General features: G+C 40.6%; 1 protein-coding gene across 2 annotated transcripts; it reads right to left on the bottom strand.

Annotated features, from left to right (window-relative positions):
• Positions 1–9,516: 9,516 nt before the first annotated feature.
• On the bottom strand, positions 9,517–20,823 carry LOC146380638 (uncharacterized). Of its 2 annotated transcripts, XM_084940084.1 has the most exons (5): positions 20,733–20,823; positions 17,908–18,013; positions 16,014–16,119; positions 10,976–11,824; positions 9,517–10,652 (listed from the first exon to the last, which is right to left on the bottom strand). In XM_084940084.1, exons 3-5 carry the CDS (start codon positions 16,029–16,031, stop codon positions 9,960–9,962), a joined length of 1,560 nt encoding a protein of 519 aa, XP_084796210.1. In that variant the 5' UTR covers positions 16,032–16,119; positions 17,908–18,013; positions 20,733–20,823; the 3' UTR covers positions 9,517–9,959. The 2 variants fall into 2 exon arrangements, with proteins under 2 accessions (XP_084796210.1, XP_084796212.1); XM_084940086.1 differs by lacking the exon at positions 17,908–18,013.
• Between the last annotated feature and the right edge of the window lie 2,035 nt (positions 20,824–22,858).

A 22,858-nucleotide genomic window follows, 5' to 3' on the forward strand; every position in this document is an offset into this window, starting at 1 on the left:
CACAGCTTTAAAAACGGCTGGTCCAAACCAGGAGATGTCCTTACTGAATCATCAGAGCTGAACTGGTGATGGAGAAACAGGTTTACCTTTTAGGTGACATGAATGAGTTGAAGGGAAGTTATGAACTGTTTCTGAGAGACGAATAACACCAATATCCTTTTCTGTGTAGCTGACAGCTGGTAACTGTGCAGGGGCGGATCTAGCAAAGCTTTTGCCAGGGGGCCACGTAGGGGATTAACAGGGAAAGGGGGGCACAAAGATATACTTTTCTTTCTTACTCTCATATAAAATATTTAGCTTTTATTAAATAGTTATCTGAATCTTACAACCAAAGTTTGTATAATAATACACAAGATTGGCTGTAGCCATTGTTAATCATTCAGAACACTGTGTAAAAATAACAAAAAGTGAATGCAAAAGTGCATAAATATTTATTTTACGTGTTTGGTGTGTGTGGCGGGGCGTGGTCTGCAGTGCCGCTGCAGGGGAGGTGGACCCACGGGCGTAAAGTCTGTGCTCTCTCGGCTGTTTTTTGGGTGTGTGTTGGGCTGTGAGTTGAAAAGCTACAGCCGGCTGTGTGGGTACACCAACCATGTGTGAAAAGTGGTCCATAACGTAATGCTTCAAAGCGTGTTCATGCAAACATTGTCGGGTCTGCCGTGGTACAATGGGACTTCTGCTCATGAACCTCTGTGCACAGCGTCTGCAAATCGGGGCTGTACGAAGTCACCTCATCTTTACACAAAACTGTAAGCTGTCATCTGTGAGGCGCGAGCGGTGTTTGTTTTTACCATAGTTCGTGGTGGAGAATGGCTGCTCTGCTGAGTTTTGCTCTCTGTAGCCGTATGAATGGCAAACTACACTGATTAGCAGCGGCATAGGCACACTTAAAAGAAATGAGAGAGAAATGCAATCTATTATTGTGAACGCTGAAGGATATGTGCTCCATAGTCAAACTTATATTTCCTTAACTTACATCCAATGTTCTGTTTAATTCCGGCATCCCTTTATGGTTTGATGGAAAATTGGTTAAACCATTGCTCAACTTATGTCTGAATGACGGCAGATAATTCTGATGAAACGGACCCCGTAAGCACTTTGCAGCTGAGTCGAGGGCTCGTGGAAATAAGGTCAGGAGGTGTCCGGCGTGACTGCGCGTGTGGTCTGTCCATTTGGGATGTGTGACAGACACATTAGTGCAACTCAGAGTGTGAGCAGCAACTCCTGTATACTAAATATAAGAAAAGTAATGTGTATTGCTTCTTTTTTTTAAACCGAGATTCCAGGTGTTATGGTAAGGACTAATTCAATGGTTCATGCAGCACCCTCTGGTGGTTGTGTCGTGTGTGTTTGTTGTTGCAGCTTGGCAATAAACGAAGTCGCCACGTTAAGACAGAGCTGTCTCAGTCTCGTTAATGTTGCTGCTATCATAAACTGGGGATCTACCAAAAGATGGTGTCAGAAGTACTCAGGAGAGAAGAAGAACGTCACGATGACGACAGCTTTCTCACCGGAGAGAACCTGCCCTGCAAGTTTGCATTAACAACCACAGTAAGAGCTAAGCTAACAAATTAGCAAACGCTAAATAGCATCTCGCGACTAGCAGCATGGCAGCTGCGCCGGCAGCCTTCCAAGTATCACCGCCACCGAAGTTCGACTTTTCAAAGCCAGAAGAGTGGCCGAAATGGATCCGACGCTTTGAGAGGTTCAGGATAGCATCCGGACTCCAGCCACAATCGGACGAAAACCAGGTTATCACTCTGATATATACAATGGGCGATGAAGCTGAAGACGTGATCACTTCGTTGAACCTGACCGAAGAGGAGGCGAGTACCACACTCTCAAAGACAAACTTGAGGCACACTTTGTAGTCAGAAGAAATGTTATCTTTGAACGTGCAAAGTTCAAATAAAGACAGCAAGAAGCAGGAGAGACTGCAGACGGGTTTATTACATCGCTATATGCCTTGGCTGAGCATTGTGGCTACGGGGCGCTGCACAGTGAAATGATAAGAGACAGACTCGTTGTTGGAATAAGAGACAAGAGGCTCTCGAAGCAACTGCAAATGGACGCGGAGCTCACGTTAGAAAAAGCAGTGATACGGATTCGCCAAAGTGAGCTTGTTAAGAAGCAGCAGGATCTTCTTAAAAACAACTTCAAGCAGGAAAATCCTTGTAATGTGGACGTCATTAAAGAAAAAGTAAAACACTTCAAACCAAGAAAGACTGTGCCACAAAACACAGAGAGGAATGTGAAAAGCCAATGCAGCCAATGTGGAAAGACACCCTTTCACAACAAGAACCTGTGCCCAGCCAAAGAGGTACTCTGCAATCAGTGTAAAAAGAAAGGTCACTATGCAAGAGTGTGCAGGTCTGGGGCAGTGGGAGAAATACGTGCAGCAGGTGGTGACAGTGAAGAAAGGGAGGTAGCATTTTTGGGAACAGTAGCCTCAGAGAGAATTGAGGATGCGTGGTTGACTAAAATAAAAGTTAACAATGTGGACTGCTGGCTCAAAATTGACACAGGAGCGGACGTAACCGTCTTGCCTGAAAAAGAGTACAACACTCTAGCACAAAAACCACAGCTGCAACCCACAGATCTGAAACTGTATGGGGCGGGAATGTCTCCACTAGCAGTTAGAGGGAAATTTACTGCTAACCTGAGCACTCCAAGCAAAACTACAGTACAGCCTGTGTATGTAGTAGCAGACCTGACGCAAGGGTTACTTAGCCGCCCAACAAGTGTAGCACTTGGGTTAGTGGCCAGAGTAGAAGCAGTGTCACTCACTTCGGTAGAGGCAGTAAAGCAGCAGTTTCCAAAACTATTCAGCGGGTTAGGCCGAATGGAGGGGGAATACAAAATTGAGCTTAAAGCAGACGCTAAGCCATTTGCCCTGTCAACCCCAAGAAGGGTCCCGCTTCCCCTGTTGCCCAAAGTCAAAAGAGAGCTTGCTCGTATGGAAGAGTTAGGGGTAATCTCCAGAGTAGAGCAGCCTACTGACTGGTGTGCAGGAATGGTTCCAGTACCTAAACCAAACAGAGATGAAGTGCGTGTGTGCGTGGACTTGACCAAAATGAACAATTCTGTGAAAAGAGAAAGACACATGTTGCCATCAGTTGAGCACACCCTAGGACAGCTGGTTTATGCTGACACACAGGCCCAGCACGACAAGAGACTGGTCGCAGTCCTTGAACAGCTCACAAAAGCAGGGGTGACATTGAAAAGTGAGAAATGTGAGTTTGCAAAGACCTCAATCAAGTTCCTCGGACAGATCATTGACACTACAGGAGTCAAAGCAGACCCAGAAAAATTGAAAGCGGTCAGTAACATGGACGCACCCACCGACGTGGGTGGAGTGAGACGATTCCTGGGAATGGTTAACTATCTAGACAAGTACCTTCCCCACTTAGCAGAGAAAACACAGCCATTGAGAGAACTACTCAGTACCAAAAACATGTGGTGTTGGAGTGAGGCTCAACAAACTGCGTTTGACAACATTAAGTCAGAACTGAGTAAACCACCAAACTTGGCACTCTACAACCCCAAAGCACAAACAACAGTATCAGCTGATGCATCCTCCTATGGATTGGGAGCGGTGCTACTTTAGAAACAAGAGGATGACACAACCAAGCCAGTGGCCTTCGCTTCAAGAGCATTAACCCCCACAGAACAAAGGTATGCTCAAATAGAGAAGGAAGCACTAGCCATAACCTGGGCATGCGAGCGATTCTCTGATTTTCTTATAGGCATTGAGTTCCATGTTGAGACAGATCATAAGCCGTTAGTACCACTTTTGGGCTCCAAGAACTTAGACGAACTGCCACCACGAATACAAAGACTGAGAATTGGATTAATGAGGTACTCTTTCACCATCTCACATGTCCCGGACAAACACATAGAAACTGCAGATGTGCTGTCCAGAGCACCAGAAAGGATGGTTTGTGGCGAGACATTAAGAGACGAAATAGACCTGTATGCACATCAGGTGATTTCAGGCCTTCCTGCAACAGAGGAGAGACTACAACAAATAAGAGAGCAGCAAGACAAAGACGAAACACTAAAACAAATCAAACTCTACTGCAAGAACGGCTGGCCGGACAAACTCAAAATACCAGGTCCATGTTTCCCATACCACCAGCATGCAGGGGACCTGACTGCTGAAAATGAACTTCTCCTAAAAGGTATGCATATAGTTATTCCAAAGATATTACAAAAAGATGTTTTGACACGACTGCACACAGGTCACCAGGGCATTGTAAAGTCCAGGGAACGAGCCAAGTAGTCGGTATGGTGGCCAGGATTGAGCTCTCAACTACAACAGCTGGTAGCAGAATGTGAGACATGTGCAAAGGTGAGACAGCAACCCAGGGAAACACTCATGCCAACTGAGTTTCCTACACGGCCGTGGGAGTTAGTTGGTGCTGATCTTTTTGAGTGGAGTAACAGCCAGTATTTGGTTGCAGTGGACTATTTCTCACAGTACATAGAAATAGCTAAGCTGTCCTCTACCACATCAGCAGCAGTGATTGACCACTTAAAGTCCATACTCGCACGCCACAGAGTTAAGGTCAGATAATGGCCCACAATTCTCCTCAGAACACTTCCAAAAGTTTGCTTCAGAGTGGGGCTTTGCCCACACCACTTCCAGCCCGAGATTCCCTCAGAGCAATGGTGAGGCTGAAAGAGCAGTGAGAACAGTAAAGAGCCTTCTACAGAAAGAAGGAGACCCATATCTCGCTCTCATGGCATATCGCGCCACACCACTTGCCAATGGACATAGCCCTGCAGAGCTTCTGATGGGGAGGAAACTTCGTAACACAGTTCCCGTACTTCCATCCTGCCTCAACCCAGGCTGGACAAACATCACTAAACTGAGAGAGAGAGAAGAAAAGGAGAGAGAAAAACAGTGGAAATGGTTCAACAACAGACACAGAGCACAAGACCTCACTGGACTACACCCAGGAGATCAAGTTTGGATCACGGACATGAAAACAAATGGGACTATATCAGGCAGAGCAGATACATCACGGTCTTACCTTGTGGAGACCCCGAGGGGGCTTCTACGTCGAAACAGGAGCCATCTCATCACACTAAAAGGGACCAAGACTGAACCAACTGAACAACAAATCCCTGCCCTGCCAGAGAACAGAAGCAGCCCTGTTTCGAACCAGGTTCAGCAGTCTCTTATACCACCAAGTAACCAGACTACTGAAAGAAGATATCCTACAAGAGACAGAAACCCACCGAGGTACCTTAAGGACTTTGATTTAGGTAGAAGGTACTCACGAGCACCTGAGTGACCAGCCCGGGGCAGAATAATCCCCTCACTCAGTTGAAGGACTGGGTTGTCTACCCCACCTTCATAGTTAGAATAAGTTCCCACAGTTAAATAAATAATAGTTATAAATAAAGGCAATAAACGTTTGTTACAGATTTGAGTTAATGTAACAGCCTTGGAGTATCCAGCTACAAGTTAAGTTGCAGTAATTTCAGTATTGACATAAAAGTGGATTATTACAGAAAACATTATAGTTTATAATGTACTCAGAAGGGGGGATGTTATGGTAAGGACTAATTCAATGGTTCATGCAGCACCCTCTGGTGGTTGTGTCGTGTGTGTTTGTTGTTGCAGCTTGGCAATAAACGAAGTCGCCACGTTAAGACAGAGCTGTCTCAGTCTCGTTAATGTTGCTGCTATCATAAACCGGGGATCTACCAAAACACCAGGGATCATGCTTATATGGTTTTGTTTTATTCAAAAACAGGTTAGTTTAGCGATCGTGTAACTGTGTCCTTGACCTTTTTACCGGCTTGAGGAGTTGGTTCCCTGGTGCAGATATTTGGGATGGTTCAAACGCCGAGTCTCCAAATGCAAACAAAAGGATACTTTCCACGTTATTTCTTAAATAGTATAAATGGGATGGGATGATGTTCGATAAAAGTAATAAACAATAAATGTAAATCTGTTTTTTTAACTTTGCAGACTCATTTACCTACTCCACTGACATCGATAAAAAAAAGATCATGGCTTTAAAGAGATTATGAACAAAATGCATTGCATTTAGTTTTTTGCTACATTAACAACTTTTCCAACTCTGATTCTCTGCAGGACCAACACGGACATCAGCTTAGACTGAAATCCAGTTCCGACAGCACACGCATCTTTCTTTCAGCTTAAGGAGTGAACCGTCAGCTCGTTCAAACACACGTTAAAGTCCGTTTGGCTCGACACCACTGAACAGAGGCAGCAATATAACATAGCTAACATTAACAGTGCAGTGAATCCTGCTTGTGCCGTGATATTCAGGACTGCAAACTGAGCAGCATCACTGACTTTCAGCTTGTGTTTGTGGATATATGACTGACTTTAATTATCCATAAAATCATCAGATTCTCTGTAAGATTAAGGTCAACTATTGAACGGCGAATATTTTAAAGTAAAGACTTTAAAACCAAGTACAAACATCACTAATGTCACATAACTTTGCCGACATGTGGCCAACAGTAATGTTTTAATGTTCTTCATTATTAAACATTTGCACATAAATAAGTGACATAATATTCAATAAGGCAAGTTTATTTATATAGCACAATTCAACAACAAGGTCATTCAAAGTGCTTTACAGAGACATTAAAAAACAACAACTAATAAAAAGCATGATTTAAAATTGATTAAAAAAAATTTGAGCTTAAAGGTGTGGATTTGGTGCTTTATTCAAATGTAGCTGAGAACAGGTGAGTCTTCAACCTGGATTTAAATAGACTGAGTGTTTCAGCTGATCTGAGGCTTTCTGAGAGTTTGTTCCAGATATATGGTGCATAAAAGCTGAATGCAGCTTCTCCGTGTCTGGTTCTGACTCTGGGAACTGATAAAAAAACGGATCCAGGTGACCTGAGGGATCTGGAAGGTTCATACTGGGTCAGGAGGTCACAGATGTATTTTGGTCCTAAACCATTCAGAGCTTTATAGACCAGCATCAGAACTTCAAAGTCTATCCTCTGACGGACAGGCAGCCAGAGTAATGACCTCAGAGCTGGACTGGTGTGGTCCACTTTTTTGGTCTTAGTGAGGACTCGAGCAGCAGAGTTCTGAATGAGCTGTAGTTGTCTGACTGATTTTTTAGGTAGACCTGTAAAGATGCTGTTACAGTAATCAAGCCTACTAAAAATGAATGCATGGACTAGTTTTTCCAGGTCCTGTTGAGACATATCAGTACTTACTTTTACACGTTTACTCTTTGGCCGCTCCGCTTCCACCGTTTTTTTCGGCAAAATTATCCACACCCACCGCCGCGGTATGCAATCTGGGATATGTTGGGCCACGAAGTCTACACCGCCACATCCTTAAAATTCAGGGAAATGAAGGACGCATTTGAGGGCCGCATTTCGAGCAGCCTTCGAATTGGGACAGCCTTCGTCTCGATGCTGTGATGTAATCGGCCTTAAAATGCGGCCTTTAAGGCTGCAGACCCTGAATTGGGATACAGCCCAGGAGTGACATGTTTAGCCACATGTTCTCCTTAAGTTGCTGGCTGTCTGAGTGGTGTCCAAGACACGATGTGGCCTTCATAGATAATTGGCAAATCTTCTGGAGGAAACCTGGTCTTGTTAGGAGAGACGACATCCATCCCACTTTGGATGGAGCAGATCTCATTTCTAGAAATATGGACAAATTTATTAAACCCCCTAAAATATGACTATCCAGAGCTGGGACAAGGAAGCAGAGTTGCAGTCTTACACGCCTCTCTGCAGCTTCTCTCCTCCTGAAACGACAGCCTCAACACAGCATTTAATCTGTTATTAGAATATTAAATATTTCACTTTAATGTTGCAACTATGCGGTCACTTCTGTCTTTAAACAAAATATTTTCCAGTTACAGAAATCATGAAATCCAAACTAAAGTGTTACTGTTGCTATATGTATTTAATATAAATAATCGATGATGGTACTGACATGAAGGAAGAGAAAGTTACACGTTGCATCCTTTGAGTTTGTCTCCGTGCCTTTGGGCGATTTTTATGACAGATGTTTCTGTTCAATTCTTAAATCAACTTTTCAAAACACAAACACTATTTTAAAGCTTCTAAAGAGTAAAATATTAATGATAATTATAATAACAATAATAAAAACAAAAGCTCTCAGATCCATCAAACCAAGCAGCAGAAAGAACAATAAGAGAAGAGAAAACTTTAACCTTGTAGACTTCATTATGTTCCAGCTGCTCTACAGACGCTGTGACCTCGAACTTAAGCAGGTCGTAAAGTATGTGCAGCTCAATAACTTCATAATTAGACCCTGTGGTATTTAGGCAGCAGAACAACTAAGAATAACAACTACAAATAATGTTTTTAGGTTTCTGTTGAACTGCAAGGTTCTGTACAGGAGAACCAAACCAAGAGCAAATATTACGTCTCATTTACACCCGAGCACGAAAAGCCATCAAAATTTAGCAAATTGAATCATCTTTGTTTAGACGCAAGAAGAATCATATAGAAATGAAAAAGTATAAATATAAATCCAGAGCAAAGATATCCTCTAAATCAGCGTAGCACATGTGCAGCTGCTGGGATTCATTTAAGCATTCGGCTCGTCGCTGTTGCAGATTTTTCTCTCGCTGTTCTGGCTCACAGCGCTGCAAGCCCAAAAATAAATATCCCCAAAGGTGTGAAAGGGAGCTAATTAGTAAGAGTATTGTTACTCTCCCCAGGAGTAGTCCAGCAGTAGAAATCAGTCCAATAACAAGGTGTGTAACATCTAGCAGGGTGACAGAAAAAGCCAGGGTAACTTCTAAGGACCTCAACGTCTCTCTCACATTGCGTTTTTTAAACATGTTTCCATTTGTCACTTCAGTCTTTACTCTGAAATACAGGAAGAGAAATCGTGGCTGAAACAATTTCTCATGAAACCAGGGGTGTGGTCCAACAGTCAGTTTCGGTGAGGAAGGATCCTAACTGAGAGAAGTGACCCAGAAGTATCTGTGTAGCAGCCACAATGAATCAAGATCATGAGCTTTATAAACCGATCAAAGTCTATTCTTTCATCTTCTGTATTACTCAGTTTGCATTGGTAATGCCCATTATTGTAATGCTTTTTTAAGATGATGTTGTCTTTTGCGTGGAAAACAAGTCCAAATGGCTCTTTGGGTCTCAAAGGTTGCTGACCCCTGTGCTAAACTAATTAAAACACTGTAAGTTCAGGTCTTCAGTTTTACATTTCTTTGTGAAAACAGCACAGCAAAGGAGACTCTGTGACGTTTTGGTATAAGGGATAAATCTTCTGACCAAACCTGCTGGGACTGTGTGAGGTCCTGAGGCTAAGAGTAAGGATTTATCCACAGGAGAGCTGCGTTCTTACAAACCATCCCACTGTGTAAACCTGACATCTGTGGAACAGCTGAGGTGTATGATGTGTACAAGGACACAAAACATTATTTACCATCAGATCCCGAGCCCTCCATGTGTTAATCAAGAAACTGCTGCTGTGCTACATCCATAAATAATGAATAAATTAGGAGCTAAAGCTAAAAGGACAGTTTATTTGTACCATCTTCATGTGAACACATTCAAGAACATCACAGATGAAAGAAACATTAAAAACTTCCACACTACATGAAGCAAGAAAAATAGTTTTTCTTTCAGGTGGTTTCAGAAAAACAAAAACATCAAAAACCTCCAAGACTCTCTTTGAAAGAACTAAAAACCTTTATTCTCATGGTCCAATCATGAGTGAACTCCCCGATGAAGCCTTGTGTGCTAAAACATGTCAGAGTTTTAAAGGTTAAACATGAGTTTCCAAAACGTTTTGCTGGAGAACAATGAACTATTTGACTGAGTTTCAATTATTTAAAGACGAGCAAAACCAGGACAGAGAAAAAAGGACAAAACTGACTCAGTAAAACGACAGAAAATAAGATCCCATGTAAATCTGTATTATGTAGAAGTTCAGCCCAGCAACCAGTTCAGTTCAACACAAGTTTAAATGATTCTATCTGAACTCTGTGGAGCCTGATCTCAAGCTTTTTGAGTCTGACACTGAAACCAGAGGATCTTTCTGTCTCTTCAGATTCACTGTGATCCAGTGATGGGAGTGATTTCAGCCCTGAGTGATCACGCTGATGTTTGCACAGAGCAGATAATGAGGTGAATGTTTTGGCACATTGGTAACAGTGAAACAGTTTATTAGTAACGTGGGATCGTTTGTGTTCGGAGTATGAACTGAGATTCCTGAAGCTCTTGTCACACTGGTCACAGCTGTAGTTTCCTTCCATGTGTGTACTTTCATGATTGTTACGATTACTTGAATCTGAGAAGCTTTTATTACAGTGTCTGCACTTGTATGGTTTCTCTCCTGTGTGGACTCGTTTGTGTGTTTTAAGCTCACATGCAGTGGTGAAGGATGACCCACACTGATCACAGAGGTGCTTTTTAACCCCACTGTGAATCAGTTCATGTCGTTTTAATTCACTTGGTGTGGTGAAGCTTCTCCCACATTCTTTGCAGTATTTCAGTTTGTCTCCAGTGTGTCTACGTTGATGTGTTTTTAGGGTCTTTTGCTGACTGAAAGTTTTTCCACAAAGGTCACAACGAAAGTTTTTCCCACCACCACAGTGATGACAGGGTTGAGAACTGGATCCATCTGTGTCGCTCTGCTTCTAAATAAAGACACAAAGACAGTGTAAGTCAGTCCTTCAACATTTTTATCCTGAACGTCGCCTGAAATAAAGAGCATCTCTGCAGACGTCCAATTACATTTGACTGTTTCAGTTAACACACTCAGTTTACTGGGCTGCAATAACTACAATACTACCACCATAATACTACAGTAATACTAAAATCATAACTGAAATGAATCTGAATAATCACTCAGAGCTGCTTTTCCATGCAGTAGAATTGCTAACATGCTAACACAGTTTAATGAGCAGAGTTGTTCCAAACAGTCAGGCTAAAATGACAAGATAACAATATAAATACATACCTCACAGTAATTGCACTTGTAGAGTCTCTTTCTGGTGTGGATCTGTTGGTGTCCTCTCAGGTAATGTGGAGATTTAAAAGTCTTCTCACACAGGTCACATTTATAAGGTCTCTCCTCAGTGTGGGTAAACATGTGTTGTTGTAACTGTGTGTCTGTAGCAAAGTATTTGCCACACTGTTCACAGCAGTACACATCATGTCTGGTGTGAATGCGTAGGTGTGTATTTCGGTTCCCTCTCTGGCTGAAAGTTTTTCCACAGATGTCACAGCTGTATGACTTAATTCCAGAGTGGGTAACTAGATGACTCTGTAAGTGGCTACTGCGATTAAAAGCTCTGCCACACTGATCACAGCTGTACGCTTTAAGTCCACTGTGGATGAGTTGGTGTTGTTTTAGGAAAGCCTTCCTGGAAAAAGACTTTCCACACAAGTCACAGCTGAATGGTCTCTCTCCAGTGTGGATGACCTGATGCCGTTTTAGTTCAGCCTTCCCAGTAAACTCCTTCCCACACTCGTCACAGCTGTATGCCTTAATTCCAGAGTGGGTAACTAGATGATTCTGTAAGCTGCTACTGTGAGTAAAAGCTCTGCCACACTGATCACAGCTGTATGCTTTAACTCCACTGTGGATGAGTTGGTGTGTTTTTAGGTAACCCTTCCTGGAAAAAGACTTTCCACACAAGTCACAGCTGAACGGTCTCTCTCCAGTGTGGATGACCTGATGATGTTTTAGGAATGCCTTAAAAGTAAAACCCTTCCCACACTCGTCACAGGTGTGTTTTTTCTCTCTCTTTCTTCTGTGAGGTTTGTCTGCCTCCTGAGAGCGCTGACTTCTCGCTCCATGTTCGTCCTGCAGTGACAGAGATACAAACAGAGGCAGTGAGTGAAATGCAGTCGTGGAACAAACTCAACCTTCAAACTCCCTCTATTAACACTAGTTTTAAACCTGAAGGTGGAGTGTGGCACCAAACACCTTAACGGTCTCTTATCCCCACCTGCTGGTAGTTCTAACACATTACATCCAACCTGGTGTTAAAAATAATTCATGACTGTTTAAACAGTGTTTAAAACAGGAGCGGAGCGTGGGGGTGGCTTACTGGGCTTAAGCCCGGGGTCTTTTGGAGTGTAATTTTTTTCATAGTTAGATGCCTGGCTGACAACTGTATAAAACAAAAAGTACACACAATATTCGAAGCACATAGTGCACACTGTGGGAATTTACGACTGTGCGTGAATCCCCCCTGATATTGGTATGATCCGAGCTCAGGCACTAAGCGACTGAGCGAGAGGGCGGGGCAGCTGCTGCCTGTGAGTGCGCTGTTGGAGAAACGGAGCCAGCCATACTAAGGAGAGCTTAAGTTTAACCAGGTACCAAAGCAAATCATTCGTACCGTATAAATAATGTAAATATGACGGTGCATCACGAAAGATTGATATCAAACTGATCACTTGACCAATATTACGTTACTTGCTCTTCGAGTGAATCAACAACTGGCGAAATGAAAAGCCGAACAAATGCTATTTTTCTTAGAGAGTCTTAGCTTACGTGTGTTTATTTCATATTTTCAGTTCTTACCCTCCCCGACTAAATCGGTTTCAGTTATGTACTGAAATATAAGAATGGACATTAGAGGGTTCTTTCAAATAAAAAACGCAGGTAAATGTTATTTTATATATTATGCTTTGTATGTTGTTCAGTATATTTCTATGCAAAACAAGAGGGATTTCAGTACACAGCAGGATATTCACATTTGTAACCAGATATTTACATACACTTTAGGGAGAAAACATAAAACATTTTTACTGTACAACATCAATTTAGAGTAAACTTTTGTTTTAGATAAATATTGAAATATATTTTGAATTAGTTAAATGTCAGAATAAAGAGAGAGAGATCTGTCTATTTATTATCACTTTCATCAAATTTAGGAGTACATATATACTAAGTTTATTGTTAATTAATAAGAAAACTCCAGAGGATTCCATTCTGAGCTGAAGAAGCTTCTGATAGGTTAGTAGAGTCCATGTGAGTAAATTGGTGGCACAGCTGTGGATGCATATAAGGCAAAACACAGAGCCTGTTTCTGTGACATGGGAAAATCAAGAGATGTCAACCAAAACACCAGGAAAAGAATTGTGGAGCTCCATAAGTGTGGCTCAAGTTTGAATACAATTTGGTGCCATTTGCAATTAAGAAATACAGATAGTTTCTCTCTTTACTCTTAAAGTTAACAAATATGTTTTTATATTTATCAATCTAAAAAAATAAACTTTATTCTGATTTGATGTTACAATTAAAAAAGTGTTTGTGTTTTTATCTGAAGAGTTTGTAAATATCTGTATATTTGATGATTGTCAGCACAAAGAGGGAGAGAGAGGAACAGAGAGGGAGAGAGAGGAGAATGAGGACAGAACAGAGATGGAACAAGAGCAGGTGAGACACACATGTTAGTCAAATGGTCGTTTACCAAAAGTATCACCGTATCATAGGTACTCATGTATCTCGTACCTAGTGTTTCTTTTAAGGTTTGCTATTTTTCAAATTCTACATTTATTAAGTTATGCAGGCTTGTTTGCACAACAAGGCTAAATAATTATATAAACTTTTCTCAATCTAAATAGTGACCTTTGGTAGAATTAAAAAATAAGTGTAGTGCAGGTCTATGATGATTTTTAGTGCTACTATCATCTAGTTCTGATTCTGGTTCTGTCTTGGTTAAATCCCAAGTAGTCCTGATTTTGAACTGTTGTAGTCCTGTTTTAATTCTGGATCAGTTCTGGGTCTGGTTGAATTGGGGTTTAGTCCTCATGTCTTGATACAGCCCTGACCTTGTTCTGCCTTGCTGCTTAATTAAAAAACTAGTTTAAGGTGTCCTGCACATGTGATATATATTTTTCCCTATATGAAGTCATTCTTTTTTGAACAAAACTCAAAACAGAGCCAATTAATCTTTCAGTCATTTCTACTCCCCCCCCCAAAAAAAAAAAATTAAAAAAAATCCCACATGCATACTACCCTTTTGGGCTAAGCCCCAGGTGTTTCAAATGTCTGGCTCCGCCTCTGGTTTAAAATCATGCCCATCCCTCCTGATTGTACACACACACACACACACACACACACACACTTTTATATTATTTTAGAATTTATATCATATTGTTGTTTCCTAATACATATTTCTATGTTTTGTATAGATTTATACATAATTATTTACTGATAATAAATCCTATGTTTGGTTATTTGTTTATTCAAAAGGAACCCCATTAGTTTCCACAACAGATGTTGCTCGTCTTCCTTCAAATACAATCACATAAAATATTACACAATAAAGTAGATTCAAAATATTCACATAATTTTACATCCACAGTGAGGTTTCACAATTAAACTATAAGCAATCAATAATAACAATAATAATAATAATAATAATAATAATAATAATATCAATAACATTGAGACACATTACACAAATTTCAAAAACAAATCATCTCTTACAATATTTACAACTAAAAGCTCTGTAAATCGGCTTTTAAGTGTTCATTGAAGTTTTGAATAGTTGCTAATTCTCTAATTTTATAAGGCAATTTATTCCACTTAAAAGTTGCTCTAAATATAACAGTTTTACAAAAAGTTACTTTTAACTCGAGGATTACCTAAATTGCAGTTTGTTGAAAACTGTGTAATATGATTATGTATTTCATCTGGATACTGCAGCTGAGCAGAAAAAATGTGGTGTGTTTAACAGTATTGCTTTCTTTATAACTACAAGTATTAAATCCCAGTTCTTTGTATTCCCTACGGCAAAGAAAGACACGGCTCAAAGTGGTCAAAGCTCAAAAGATGATCTCTATTTTTCATTCCCAGGAATGGAGACCTGAACACACGAACACATAAGCTCAGGTCTGAAGCACAAACAGGAAGCCTAGTTATTTATATACTTCCTCTAGACGTCACACACACTTTAAGTTTCGATCAAAGACTGTGCTTAGTTTCACTTTCTGGCTGCAGCTCCTATTTTCTGCAAAAGCATGTAGTTTCCTGTCAGTACTTTTGGCACAGACTGTACTCAGAGTTGGGCCTCACAATATAATCAGCAAATAAGCGCTAAGAATATATATTTAAATCCCAACAGACCCCCTTTTCGTCTTTTTTAAAAGACAACATAAACCGTAATTTATCCCATTAAGTTTTTACTTTTATGTGACAGTAATAGCTAAAATATAACAAACATCTAGCTCTTAGACGGCACCTCACGTTTGCGCTGGGCTGTGAACTGTCCTCCCTTAATTATTACCCCCTTTTTAAGTAGAATCCCAGTTTAAACCCACTTCTGACTTCCCTCACTGCTCACGGTAAAATCCAAACAGATATAATTAGCTTTTCCTAATAACAGGTCCTACATTACTTTTTATCACTCTTTGGAAACAGCCTCTATAGAGTTAAAATTTACTCCTGGTTTTTCACCCCCTCTACGGGTAACATATATCTGGCCTTAACACTATTCTTGGGCAATTTACATAACATAGAAATCCTGCAAACTATAACTAAAGTCCTTCTCATTACTCTTCATTACTTTTATGCTCACATTTAACCTGTGTCTAACGAGCTTTTAGTCTCCTAAACCACACATTCTCTGGAACTGAGGTTCTCTGTGCTCTGTGCTTCTTTTCAGGGTCTCTCTTTCTCTGGTTTGTTCCTGGATTCTGGTTATACACGACTGTATAGCCTCTTTTTAAGTTTTGAGGATATTATACATGGTTATGTTCAGGATATGTCGGCCAATTTCCACTGGAAATGCCTTTTGGTTAAACTGTCAGCAAGCAATTTGCATTTGCACTGTTATATTTTTATATAACTTTAATGCACATAAAAAACAGCTGCTTGTTTAAGTGAAAATACATTGATGGGTTTTTTAATAAAGTTGTGGAGTTGTAAAGTATTTTGTCTAGTGTCAATTATATCGTCAGTTATATCGTTATCGCACATTTTCAAATGTATATCGTGATAAATATTTTTGGTCATATCGCCCTGCTCTGTCTGTCACCTTCTGTGTTGAGCTCATTGTTTTCTCTGTAGTGGCTGAGCTGAGTCCAAGTAGCTGAAAATGTTCCTCTGCTGCTCCGTCAGACTCTTCTCCTCCTGCTGATCAGCTGGGACACAAAACAGATCTTTGTTAGGCTCCACACTGCACTGAAGAGTGAAAGTGTCTCATATGTTCATCTCACAAGTAAAAGAACACATATTTGCTTCCCGAGGTGGGCAACTTATTGGAAACAAACACAAAAGGTTTGAGCACTGATACCTGGCATTGCTGGCATTGAAAGATGCAATGCCAGCAATGTGGATTGTCAAGACTAAAACCAATCATTAAGCAAAGACAACAGGGATCATTTGTTTCTGTTTATTTAGCATTCACAACATTTGTAGTTGCCTTCTGTACAGGGGAAGTCCACGCACACTGTGTGGTACCGCCATCCACAGAAGGTGCATTCAATCTCTGTAAGAAAAACTAGATTGTCTGAGACCGTGAAATGATATTAACAAAAGGAGTGGTGATTTGTAAAACTTCAAGTGCATGATAAGGTGAAAACAAATACACAATTGCATGTCATGTAGTTGAAGGTTTTTTTTCTTCTTTTGGAAGACCGGAAAACACTGAAAGTTACAAATGTATTGTGCTTGAAACAAATTCAAAATAGGTGATAAAGCCAGCTGCACATGTGTGTCACAAGTAAATCTGGCTGTATAATAAACAGAAACAAGTGATCCCTGCTGTCTTTGCTTAATGATTGGTTTGAGTCTTGACAATCCACATTGCATCTTTCAATATGTTTGTGGGTGGATTTGAATGCACCAGTGTAAGTGCAGCCACTCAGACTCTACTCAATGTGAGTCTCTACTCAATGTCTTTTCAGGGTCTCTCTTTCTCTGGTTGGTTCCTGGATTCTTGCCAACCCCTCCGTGGATTTGCTCTGGTTCTGGAATCTCCTGTAAAAGATAGAAAACAAAAAAACCTTTCCCTGCTACGCCTCCATAACCTATTATGTTCATCAATTGTTCGCTTAATTCAATTCCACAACACAGTGTGATGGGGAAATCAGCTGTGTTTTGCTGCCCTTTTTATTTCGAATCTGGCGCGAACCGGCGAGACAGTTCCTGAATCAGCCACATGGTACAAACTGCCCGCGAGGCCTCGAACGTCACTGCATACGTAATCAAAGCAAGCCTCGATACGCGCTTCACAAAAACTCCCCGGAGATTACCCAACACAGGTATCGAAGCTTCGACACACAGGACACATCACTACCGTTGAGGCTGTGCACTTTAAAGCTGCAGAACCTGAATTGGGATACAGCCATGATGATCTCCAGCCTTGTGCTCGTCAACATTCTCACCTGAGTTAAGAAGACGATTACTGAAATGGTCTCAGCAGGTCCTTTGATGACAGCAATGAAATGCAGTGGTAAGGGGTTTTGGGATTAAGTTAATTTTCATGGCAAAGAAGGACGATGCAATTCATCTGATCACTCTTCATAACATTCTGGAGTGTATGCAAATTGCTATTATAAAAACTTAAGCAGCAACTTTTCCAATTTCCAATATTTATGCAGTTCTCAAAACTTTTGGCCACGACTGTATAACCTCTTTTTAAGTTTTGAGGATATTATACATGGTTATGCTCAGGATATGTTGGCCAATTTCCACTGGAAATGCCTTTTGGTTAAACTGTCAGCAAGGAATTTGCATTTGCACTGTTAAATTTTTATATAACTTTAATGCACATGAAAAACAGCTGCTTGTTTAACTGAAAATACATTGATGGTTTTTTTTTAATAAAGTTGTGGAGTTGTAAAGTATTTTGTCTAGTGTCAATTATATCGTCAGTTATATTGTTATCGCACATTTTCAAATGTATATCGTCCTGCTCTGTCTGTCACCTTCTGTGTTGAGCTCATTGTTTTCTCTGTAGTGGCTGAGCTGAGTCCAAGTAGCTGAAAATGTTCCTCTGCTGCTCCGTCAGGCTCTTCTCCTCCTGCTGATCAGCTGGGACACAAAACAGATCTTTGTTAGGCTCCACACTGCACTGAAGAGTCAAAGTGTCTCATATGTTCATCTCACAAGTAAAAGAACACATTTTTGCTTCCCGAGGTGGGCAACTTATTGGAAACAAACACAAAAGGTTTGAGCACTGATACCTGGCATTGCTGGCATTGAAAGATGCAATGCCAGCAATGTGGATTGTCAAGACTAAAACCAATCATTAAGCAAAGACAACAGGGATCATTTGTTTCTGTTTATTTAGCATTCACAACATTTGTAGTTGCCTTCTGTACAGGGGAAGTCCACGCACACTGTGTGGTACTGCCATCCGCAGAAGGTGCATTCAATCTCTGTAAGAAAAACTAGATTGTCTGAGACTGAAATGATATTAACAAAAGGAGTGGTGATTTGTAAAACTTCAAGTGTATGATAAGGTGAAAACAAATACACAATTGCATGTCATGTAGTTGAAGGGTTTTTTTTCTTCTTTTGGAAGACCGGAAAACACTGAAAGTTACAAATGTATTGTCCTTGAAACAAATTCAAAATAGGTGATAAAGCCAGCTGCACATGTGTGTCACAAGTAAATCTGGCTGTATAATAAACAGAAACAAGTGATCCCTGCTGTCTTTGCTTACTGATTGGTTTTAGTCTTGACAATCCACATTGCTGGCATTGCATCTTTCAATATGTTTGTGGGTGGATTTGAATGCACCAGTGTAAGTGCAGCCACTCAGACTCTACTCAATGTGGTCATAGAAACAGGTGCAGATGTGTCACGAGTTAATCTAGTAGTAGGCTATGGCACTTGGCCACAGGTGGCAGTAGTGGACTGACCTCCATTTGAGACTGCTCCAGCTGCTCTGTGACAGTCAGTAGATCTGCTACAAATTGCAGATCATATGCAAGTTCTGGAAATTACATTATAAATAATTCTAACTTAGCCATGGCAGCCATGTTGATTTATTACCTATATTGGCTGAAAATGTTCATTTCCAGAGAAAAGACACAGGCAGGCTATGCTTACAGGATGTGATGTTACATGTTATTATGTGATGTTATTGAAATCATCATGAATAACGGGAGTGATGATTTCTATAACTTTGTGTATATAATTTGGCATTTCTTACTGATGTAGGCCAAAAATAAATACAAAATAAAATGTAATTTATTTTAAAGGTTTATTTGCAAGACACAAAAACAGACAAAATAGAAAATTCCACATGCATTGTGAAACTTTACACACACACACACACAACATATTAAGGATTGTACATTAACATAAAACTGTTGTTTCACCAGAGAAACACACACATGAAGAGTGAGAGAGAGAGAGAGAGAGAGAGACAGAGAGAGAGGGAGAGAATATGCAAACAGCCATCATAATTCGTCATACAAGGAGAACAGGACAAATCAACAATTAACAATGACTAATTAATATTAAAATCTGTAACATAATGTATTGTTTGGAGTTTAGTCTGATTGTTTCAGGATGACCTGCCATTATCCAATGACACATCTGCTTACCTGTATCTTTTGCTCGTTACTCCTCCTCTTCCTTTCTATTTTTTCTCAACTGAGCACCTGATGGCTTTGAACTTTTCTTGTCCATCTTCCATTGGTTTTAATTTTGCACTCCAGTATGAACACAAATCCCCCAACTCGAGGATCACCACAACTTAAACTAATAGACCTACAGCTTAGTTCACAGATTCACTTTGTCTAAGGTTTATTTCTGGGATTTCGCACAACCCAGTATTCAGATCGTGAATACATAATGGGCTTGGATTTACAACATTATGAATGAAATGTGCTCTATTTGGAAGCAGCATGTCCCCCTCCCCTTTCCAGGGTTGTGTGTGAATCTTTAAATCATCAAACTGTAAATTATTAATTTTTAATTGCTATTTAATTGCTATTGATCCCCCTGGTCCTAAAATGAATATTTATTTTCTTACTCTTCTTATATTTATGGTTTGTTTACTTGCACTGCTGTAACTGGAGCCTCGTCATCTCGTCTCTCTATATACTGGACGTTTTTGAACATTTTGTTGTTCAAGAGGAACAAGACTGACGGAGTGTGTTTTAGGTAACCTCACAAATGTCACAGATGACACATTTGGTGTTTGGTGCACATCTGTTCAACCAACTCCAGTTAATCTGGAACACCAGTCCACATGTATACACACACACACACACACACACACAGACACACACACACACACACAGAGAGAGAGAGAGCCCTTTTGAATGTTGGCAATTATGTGTATGTGGTGTTAAATAGGCCTATACTACTGCGCTTTGATGTCGCTCGTAAGGGTGAAACTCGTTGTGAAACGTTTGAGAACCACTGCTACAGAACAATGGAGATTTCCGTTATATGGTAACGCCTGCAACTCACGTGACGCCCAGAATTGTACAATACTGATGCTTGAGAGCGCGCGTGTGATGCAAGTATGTGTAGAGTGTTGAGCGCGTGATCAGTGGTGAGAAAAACAACTCACGAAACTTGACCTTTCTATACTCGTGGCTCACTTGCCACTTCTAAACTATTCGTTTGCACACTTACACACACCCAGCAGCTGTTTCCTGTTTTGCTGCACTCTGGAGAACCTCGCTTTTAACGGTCTTCTCTCACAGCGAGCAACAGAAAACTTCATTCAGAAAACTTCGAAAAACTCAAGATTGACTGAACTCAGTTCAAAGTTACCTTGGCACTTACCTTTAGATGTGAGAGGTAGTGATGGTCCGCTTGAAGCTGACGCTCCGGTGCGTGTGTCAGAAAAATCAACACGCTGCTTCAGAAGCACTGTGTCGAGGCTTGATTCGTTTGGCCACAGTCACGTGATTAGTGACGTCTGAAGCTTCATTTAGAACGTACCTTTTTCTAATTGAACTTTATTGAAACACAATGAGTATACAACATACAAACAGATGAAGTTTACAAAAGAAACAGAACATGAACATACAAAATCAGGGGTAAAAAATTATCTTATCAGTACGCGCAAAAATCAACATATATATATTGTTCTGAGAGGCTTTTTGTTGGTTGAGTCTGATAATATACCTTATAAATTCTCTTATTGGAAGTTAAATAACTCCTTACTAAAAGATAAAATGGTTAGAACGCAGATTAATCAATTAATGGCTCATTATTGGAATAAAGCGAACACAGAGAAGTCCTTTTGTACCAATTGGGAACTTTTTAAATTTGAAGCATGCAAATTCTTGAGAAGATATGGGAGTCAAATAACTAAATCGAGGAAAGCTGAAGAGAAAGAAGAGATCAGCAAAATTGCCTCTTATTACCAGAAATCCCCAGAAGAAATCTCAGAGCAAGATAAATTAACTTTACTAGACCTTCAAAATAAATTGGACGGTTTATATTGACACAAGGCTGAGGGTGCTTTTGTAAGATCCAGGAAGAGGTGGCTGGAGGAGGGAGAACAAAATTCAGCTTTTTCAGGCTTGAAAAATACAGATCCAAAATCAACTAAATATTAATGCCACTGTCTCTGACAATAATAGAGGAATTTCAAATTTCTGTGTCAAATTCTATACTAAACTGTACAACTCAAAATATAAATAGGATGTCTCAACACTGTTTCTCAATAATATTAAAAACCTAAAAACTATTGTTGTGGAAGATAGAAGTCACTGTGACAGCCCTCTAACCATAGCTGGACTGGCCATCGGGCATACCGGGCATTTGCCCGGTGGGCCAATGGTGATTTTTCGTTTTTATGGGCCGATGGGGGGGGGATTTTTCGGGGGGTTTTTTCCGTAACGGTATAAACACTGAAAGGTGGTGGATTGGCCAGATGAAGGGAGATGTGTAAAAATAACTCAGTTGTTTGGTGGTGGCTATTGCGGAGCTTCCACAGATTCAGTAACATTAGCAAGTGGTGGAGGGCAGCAGATGCAACACGGTGGCAGGTGGATGACGGAAAGGCAGGAGGAGGAGAGACCCGAGGCGGTGAACTGAACTTCAGGTAAGAAGTTATGACCTGCAGTCTGTCTGGGTCAGATATAAACCAAGTTTAGGTGCAGTTTATTTTCGTTATGCTGACTTTTTACAGTCAGTTACAATAACTCGTTCTGCGTACTAGCTAGCATGACGGAGTTTATATATGGCTGGGCGGGTGCTATGATATGATTGATGTTGAACTTGTTTTATCTTATTTTATTTATAAGGTTAGTTATTAGAGTTGCCAACCGTCCCGTAAAAAACGGAATCGTCTTGTATTCAGAGAAAATATTACGCGTTTTGTATTGAGGTGAAAAGGAACACAGTTTGTCCTGCACTTCAGCTAGAATTAAAAAGACAAAGCTGGAGTTATTCTGTGTCTTTGCTGCACAGCTGCCTCTTCTTCTCTCATTCTCTCCCCTCCCTCTCCTGTTTCTACTTCAATCATGAAACTGATCAATGATCAGCTGAGCGGCTTTTCTCTCTTGTTTGTTTATCGCCCACTTTGCGCCAGAAAGAGGAAACCAGCGGATGTTGCGCTAAACAACAGCAGCACGTTTAAGCTTGATCAGCTGTTGTTAGAATGTATTTAATATTAATTTCTAGTATCAGCTGATGTTTGCTGGAGCCACAGCTGTAAAGCTGCTGGTCATGATATCAGTTTGGATATGTGGTGAGAGGGAAACATGAAGATGAAACCAGGAGATGTCCTTACTGAATCATCAGAGCTGGACTGGTGATGGAGAAACAGGTTTACCTTTTAGGTGACATGAATGAGTTGAAGGGAAGTTATGAACTGTTTCTGAGAGACAACTTACACCAGGATCTTTTTCTATGTAGCTGACAGCTGGTAACTGTGCAGTGGCGGGTCTAGCAAAGTT

This window comes from Perissodus microlepis, chromosome 9 (assembly GCF_051167445.1).
Source record: "Perissodus microlepis isolate ML-2025 ecotype Zambia chromosome 9, ASM5116744v1, whole genome shotgun sequence".
NCBI lineage: Eukaryota > Metazoa > Chordata > Actinopteri > Cichliformes > Cichlidae > Perissodus > Perissodus microlepis.

Coding starts and splice junctions, on each gene's coding strand:
- LOC146380638 (XM_084940086.1), bottom strand. Junction 10,653..10,975: donor ACAAGTGCAATTACTGTGAG/GTATGTATTTAT, acceptor GTCTTTATTTAG/AAGCAGAGCGACACAGATGG.